This window comes from Eucyclogobius newberryi, unplaced genomic scaffold, assembly GCF_026437365.1.
Source record: "Eucyclogobius newberryi isolate DKJ021-1_F unplaced genomic scaffold, fEucNew1.0.hap1 SCAF_4, whole genome shotgun sequence".
NCBI classification, from domain to species: Eukaryota; Metazoa; Chordata; class Actinopteri; order Gobiiformes; family Gobiidae; genus Eucyclogobius; species Eucyclogobius newberryi.
Window position 1 is genome coordinate 5996128 of NW_027316056.1, and position 7500 is coordinate 6003627.

A 7500-nucleotide genomic window follows, 5' to 3' on the forward strand; every position below is an offset into this window, starting at 1 on the left:
CGCTCTCTCTCCCCATCTCCCCCCTCCTCCTCTCTCTCCCCCTCGTCCTCTCTCTCTCCCCATCTCCCCCCTCGTCCTCTCAGGTCTAATGGACAATAGGGACGTCCCTGAATCAGCAGAGCGTTATCTCTCGTCCGGCTGCTGCTCTTATCAGATTTCGGAGACACAGAATCGTACAGGTCTATGGGGAAAGTCAGAGGAGCAGACGAAGCCCCTGTGGCCAATCAAACCTGAGACATTTACAGTAGAATACTCCTCCTTAAAGATTCTCATTTTGCGATTGGTCAGCGCTTCCTCAATGCTGGACTAGTTAAAGGAAATGGTTGAGCAGGCTCTATAGCACAGGTTTGATTGCCAGAACGTGTGTGGATGTTCTTCCTGTGTGGAGTTTGTGTGTTCTTCCTGTGTCTGTATTGGTTTCCTTTGGGTGCTCTGACCTTCTGCCTCGGGTTTGCAGAGTATTAATTAACTTCTGTTGCCATAAATAGGCCTAAACTAATTTATTGGTCAGATTTTCACATCCATCCAAGTTAAACGAATCAAATGACAGCAGGAATATCTGTTGGATTACTTCATTAAAAGTGCTACACGGCTCATGTTTGTCACCGCTGAAAAAGACAGACAGACCTGTGTAGCAGGGGCAGACTGGTTGACAAAAGTGGCTAATGATATTTTCCCCTGGGAGTCCTCGCCATTGCAGTGGGTCTTTTTAAATAAGTAATTTGAGTAATTTCATGTACTTTGGTGTGTGTTTGTTTTGTTTTCTTATCTATTTATTTTCTAGACTCTGTTGGTGAGAGTTGTATGATGTCCTTCTATATAATGTGAGCTTGATTCAATTGGTTTGTTATATAAACAGGTTTATATTGGTTTATATAGATTTTTGTATTACTTTTATGATCAGCGCCCATTTTTTGAGATATTAAAACTCCTTTAACTAGATATTTAAGAAAAGATAAGATATTCCTTTATTGTCCACACATGGGGAAATTTCATTGTTTATATATGAAAGATAGATGAGCTTATACATACTCTGGAACCTTCCAGGCAAAGCAAGAACAATGTTATGGGAAAATCAGGTGAAGGACTCTCAACTAGAAAACTTACATAGTGCACCTTAAACATCAAACTGTCTCATTTCACCTGAGGAGCCTAATGTTCTGTGGCCTATAGTCACCCACTCGCCCACTGTTTGAGAACCACTGTTTTAAAACAACTGTAACACACACAATAGAGTACAGCTTTAAATAGGCCTAGTATCTGAGGGCTCTGGCCCGGTTTGGGCCGTTGCTTGAGACGCACATGGGACGGTCTTTAAAATAAATGAACTGAACTGAACTAATCCCACTGAAACTGTTCAGATGGAGAAATGTATTCAATTCAATTCAATTTATTTTTGTAATGCCCAAAATAACAACAACGGTTGCCTCTGAGGGCCACAGTGAAAATGAATCAAGCAATGTCTGTGATGGCGAGGGACGATGTCCCAGAGTCCTCTGTCCTTAGACCCTCCTTCTCCGCCAGGAAAAACTACAAAAAACCTCCTTGGGAAAAAGTAGAAACCTGGAGGAGTTCCAGAGTGAAGGAGAGATCCGACTCTCACAGAGGGAGACTGGAGCTGGTCCCACTCTTCAGGCAGATGAGGGACCGTCTGAGGCGAGCTGGTCCCACTCTTCAGGCAGATGAGGGACCGTCCACACGGGGCAGGGACCACTTCACCAGGAGAGGGACATCTGGGTCCACAGGTCCTGAGGAGTGAGAAAAGGCGGTGAACAGTTTGCAAGTGGAATTAAAAATTAAATACTGTTTGATAGAATAAGTCAGAAGAAGAGGATAGTGCTCAAGCTGTCATACTTCCCCCAGCATAGTTACTCCTAGGGCAGCGTAGCTGAAGCTGTGGGTTTATCTTTCTGTTCCTAACTACTCTGACCATAAGCGATTTCGAAGAGGAACGTTTTAAGCCTGGACTTAAATGAAGAGACTGTGTCAGCATATTTAACATGGGTCGGGAGCTGATTCCATAACACAGGGGCTTGGTAGCTAAACGCTCTACCTCCTACTGTACTTTTAGAGACTCTTGGGACCACCAGCAGGCCGGCATTCTGAGAGCAAAGAGCTCTGTTTGGATGATATGGTTCTATAGCATCTTTGAGGTAGGATGGGGCCATGTCATTTATGGCTTTGTAGGTCAAGAGTAGAATTTTGAATTTGATTCTAAACTCGACGGGGAGCCAGTGAAGAGACTTCAGCACCGGCGTAATGTGCTCTCTTCTTTTTGTTCCTGTTAGTAATCTTGCTGCTGCATTTTGAACCAGTTGAAAGCTTTTTATGGAGCTTTTAGGACACGCTGCAAGCAGGGAGTTACAGTAGTCTAATCTAGTCGTTACAAATGCATGGATAAGTTTTTCGGCATCACTTTTAGGCAGGATTCTTCTGATTTTGGCGATGTTACGCAAATGGAAATAGGCTGTTTTACAAGCTTGATTTATATGAGCTTTAAATGAGAGCTCCTGGTCAAATAAGACTCCAAGGTTTCTTACAGTAGAACTGGAGGCTACACTGACATTGTCCAGTGTGACTATCTGCTCAGATAGAGAGTCTCGTAGATGCTTAGGGCCAAGCACAATGACCTCGGTTTTTTCAGGGTTAAGAAGCAGGTAGTTTAGTGTCATCCAGGTTTTTATCTCCTTCACACAAGTACTAAGTCTGTCTACTTGATCGCTCTGATCAGGTTTCATTGATAAATACAGCTGAGTGTCGTCTGCATAGCAGTGGAAGTTAATGTCATGCTTTCTGATAATGTTGCCTAATGGCAGCATATAAAGAGTAAACAGAATTGGACCGAGTACCGAACCCTGTGGCACACCGTAAATTACTTTAGAGCTTGGTGAGGAGCTCTGGTTTACATTAACAAATTGGAACCTATCAGATAGATAGGATTTAAACCAGCTGAGGGCTGTTCCTCCAACACCTACATCACATTCTAACCTCTGCAGTAGAATGTTGTGGTCGATGGTGTCAAACGCTGCGCTGAGGTCCAACAGAACCAGGATTGAGACCAGTCCATCGTCAGCGGCTAATAACAAATCATTTGTGACTTTAACTAGTGCAGTTTCAGTGCTGTGGTGGGCTCTGAACCCTGACTGGAAAACTTCAAATAAGTTATTGTCCTGCAGGTGGCGACAAAGCTGTTTTACTACAACTTTTTCAAGGATTTTAGAGACGAAGGGAAGATTTGAAATAGGTCTGTAGTTTACCAATAGGTCGGGATCTAGATTAGGCTTTTTCAGAAGAGGTTTAATGACTGCATGTTTGAAGGACTGTGGAACATAGCCACTTTGGAGTGAAGTATTTATTATATTAAGAATAGGGTCTATAATTAGGGGGAGAATGTCTTTGAGGAGTCTGCTTGGAATGGGGTCTAGGACACAAGTTGAGCTTTTAGAGGACATAATGGCTGAAGTTATCTCTGCTTGATCAACAGCTGTGAACCTTTCTAGGTTTACAGGTGGATTTATATGGGACGTTAGATTTACAGCTTGGGCTAGTTCAGGGCTAATAGCGGGGGTAATTTCATCTAATTTATCTCTGATTGTTTTTATTTTATTGTGACAAAATAAGAGGAAATCATCAGAGCTGAGAGAAGCTGGGATTGAGGGCTCTACTGCACTGTGACAGTTTGTTAGCCTAGCTACAGTGCTGAAAAGGAATTTAGTGTTACTTTTTTGACTTGACTCATGGTCAAGTCGACAAATTGATCACTTACACTGGGACTAAAACTGTTCTCAGCAGGATCACATGACATGATCACATGACATGATCACATGACATGATCACATGACATGATCACATGACTTGATCACATGACATGTCACTGAATATTGGCTCTATTATTTCTTTGAATTTTGAGGAAGATTTTTCAGATATCGTCCTTTTCATTATAACTTTATTCTGTGGGGCTGGATGATCTTTAAGAATAAACTGAAAGGTAATTAGGAAATTATCTGACAATATAGGGTTTTGAGGGAGGACAATGAGGTCACTAATCTCTATTCCATATGTTAGGACAAGACAAGTCTAACAAGAAGCTGAAGGCATTACTGAGAGCGTCATCACTCACGTTCACGTGGATATTAAAGTCACCAGCTATAACTATTTTATCCCAGGCTAGCACTAAGTTTGAGTGTGAGATCACTGCCACACCACCACCTCGGCCTGTGCTCCTGGAGGTCTGAAAGTTAACATGGGTGGGTGGGGTGGACTCATTTAGTCTGACGTAGTCGTCTTGTTGAAGCCACGTTTCAGTTAGAGCTGAAGATCTTTGTTATAGTCACTAATTAATTCATTAACTAAAAGCGATTTGGAGGAAATTGCTCTAATGTTTAGCAGTCCACATTTTACGTGTTTATTCATTTGTGTATTTGTGTCATTTGTGATTGTTATTTTCCTTAAGTTATTTGGTCTGACACCTGAAATATGTGACTTTTTGGCATTTGTACGAGGGACACGAGGGACACACACAGTCTCTATCTGTCTTGAATCTGAACACTTCAAATCTGCCTGATCCTGTGACATTTGACCGATGGGACATCCTGTCCGCCACAGGTCTCTAGTCGGGGCCGACACAGCTAAGGCAGGGACCGAGGGGGCCCAGCGGCGGTGCTCGCCTCCTCTACAGCTCGGCCTACACCGGCCCATTTACCCATCAACCCACTGGGAAATATCCTCGTATGCCCATCCACCCTTGCCTGTCACTCACTAAATAACATATACATTTCCACGTGTTTAGTTTATTTTCACGCGTGCAGCTTAGAGGGAACAGTGGTCATGAGTAAACATACACAGTACTTACTACTTATTACACAGTCATGCAACAAATCATATTTTTTATAAAAGGTCATATTTAAGTTTAAAACGTAAGTTACATTAATATTTGTATCAAATCGGACTGTTCCTGGTTTTATGTTTTATTTTATGTTAATGCTGATAACACGTGAACTAACCCAAACCATTGTCCTAACCTTAACTGTTCCTAAATGTAACCAGACTCAAACACTTTCTCTTTGGATCCAGGACTTCCATGAAATTAAGACTGTGGGACTGAATACACAAAACAGGAAAAGATAATGTTTGCAATAATACAAACAAATAAAAATGAATAATCTTTAAATAGGAACGATGGTCTGTTCTTCAGGCCACGTTTGCAGAAACCATGCTAATGAGGCTCTTGACCGCTCTGTAGAGATGGCCGGATCTTAATATGCCTCAATGACCAGAGTTAAACAACTGAAAGTTTAGGTGAATCAGTGACATTGTGTAAACGGGTTCAGGTTCCTTGATGTGAGGCCATTGTGGAGGTAGAAAAGAGCCGTATAAATGTCACCATTCATTGTCTGTAACGACTGGTTTTCCTTCCTGTGTCCTCAGTGCTGAAGCTGCTGAAGATGGCGACGGGGATGAGAGCGCTGCTGGACACTGTGGTGCAAGCCCTGCCTCAGGTCAAAACCAGACAAACACCACTACACTCTTAGTACAGGTAGTATTAGTAGTAGTAGTTGTATCTGCACTTTACCCAGCACCTTCTGCACAGACGCAGGGCACAGGTGAGCTCCTCTTCTCACAAGGACGTGCTCTTCATTAACATTTGCAGTGATGAATGGGCCCCATCAATACGATCTCCACTGTGGAAGAACGACCTTTAGGGCCAGTGAAATGCAATGAAAAGTACAACTGGAAAGTGTGGCCAAAGTAGAAAGTACAGTATTAGTGTTTTATATATTCATTCATTCCCGGGACAGTACATATTAATACAAATGTCTTAAAATATACCAGAATTTCCCCAAACCCTATTTTACATCTGGAGTCCTATGACAGCAGTTACAGTCGGCCTAAAACAGGGAATTAAAAAGACAAGCAAGCATTTTACATACTTTTAGACTTTAGAAAAGGGTTTAAGCAACATGAAAAACCTGAAAGAAGAGTTCTAATTCATTTTAAACTCTTTACAGCTCCACATGTATCGCTCACTTACTTCATGTGTTCCCAGCATCCAAGATATTCACCACGATGAGTTTAAAAGGACTTTTCACGACTGTTTTTACCGTCACAGTAAAGCTAACAAACATTAGCATGCTAACGGCACACTTCCTGCTTCTCCTAGAATAAAACACTATATTTAATGCAGAGAAAGTGCTGTGGTCTCATTTTCACTTGAACAAATGCTTTTACAATGTATCTGTACTGGGGTAAAAACAGATTGTACTTTATGACATGCAGAAATATTGGCCTATTTTGCAAGATCAACTTCATGACACGATCGCTTAGGGACGTAGGATGTGACAAGTCCTTTTTATAGATGAACATTTCCAAAACCAAAGACATAGATATAGACATAGATTTTAGGAAACTCCCTAGGACTAAGGAACTCACCTGCATAAAGGGTCAGACAGTGGAGTGTGTCGATCATTATAAGTATCATCGATAAGAAATTAAAGTTTGAGGCAAACTGTGAAGCCGTGTACAAAAAGGGGAACCAGCGTTTGCATTGCCTGAGGAAACTGTCCTCCTCCCACATAGACAGAAAGATGCTCACCATGTTCTACCGCTGCTTTATTGAATCGGTCATCTCCTTCAGCCTGATGTCTTGGTTCAGCAACCTACCCCTAAAAAATAAGAACCCCCTCAACCAAATTGTGAGGTGGGCTAGTAGGCTGATTGGAGAGCCACAGCTGAACCCAGAATCCCTCCTCACTAGACAGCTACAGAGGCGAGTGGGCCCATCTTAGAAGACGGATCCCATCCACTAAATGGTGAATTTCAGCTTCTTCCATCAGGCCGCAGGTGCATAATGCAGGTGCATAATGCAGGTGCATAACGCAGGTGCATAACGCAGGTGCATAACGCAGGTGCATAACGCAGGTGCATAACGCAGGTGCATAAGGCAGGTGCATAAGGCAGGTGCATAACGCAGGTGCATAACGCAGGTGCATAATGCAGGTGCATAACGCAGGTACATAAGGCAGGTGTATAACACAGGTGCATAACGCAGGTGCATAATGCAGGTGCATAACGCAGGTACATAAGGCAGGTGTATAACGCAGGTACATAACGCAGGTGCATAACGCAGGTGCATAACGCAGGTGCATAATGCAGGTGCATAACGCAGGTACATAAGGCAGGTGTATAACGCAGGTGCATAACGCAGGTGCATAAGGCAGGTGCATAAGGCAGGTACATAACGCAGGTGCATAACGCAGGTGCATAACGCAGGTGCATAACGCAGGTGCATAACGCAGTTGCATAACGCAGGTGCATAACGCAGGTGCATAACGCAGGTGCATAACGCAGGTGCATAACGCAGGTGCATAACGCAGGTGCATAACGCAGTTGCATAACGCAGGTGCATAACGCAGGTGCATAACGCAGGTGCATAACGCAGGTGCATAACGCAGATGCATAACGCAGGTGCATAACGCAGGTGCATAACGCAGGTGCATAACG

At 43.0% G+C, this 7500-nt stretch overlaps 1 protein-coding gene across 1 annotated transcript in view; it reads left to right on the forward strand.

The window, feature by feature from the left end:
• Positions 1-7500, forward strand: part of LOC140377342 (voltage-dependent T-type calcium channel subunit alpha-1I-like) — a 302547-nt gene that overhangs the window by 249301 nt on the left and 45746 nt on the right. Inside the window, exon 29 of the mRNA XM_072462718.1 lies at positions 5412-5498. Within this exon, the coding sequence (XP_072318819.1) occupies positions 5412-5498 (87 nt within the window). The remainder of the gene's footprint in view (positions 1-5411; positions 5499-7500) is intronic.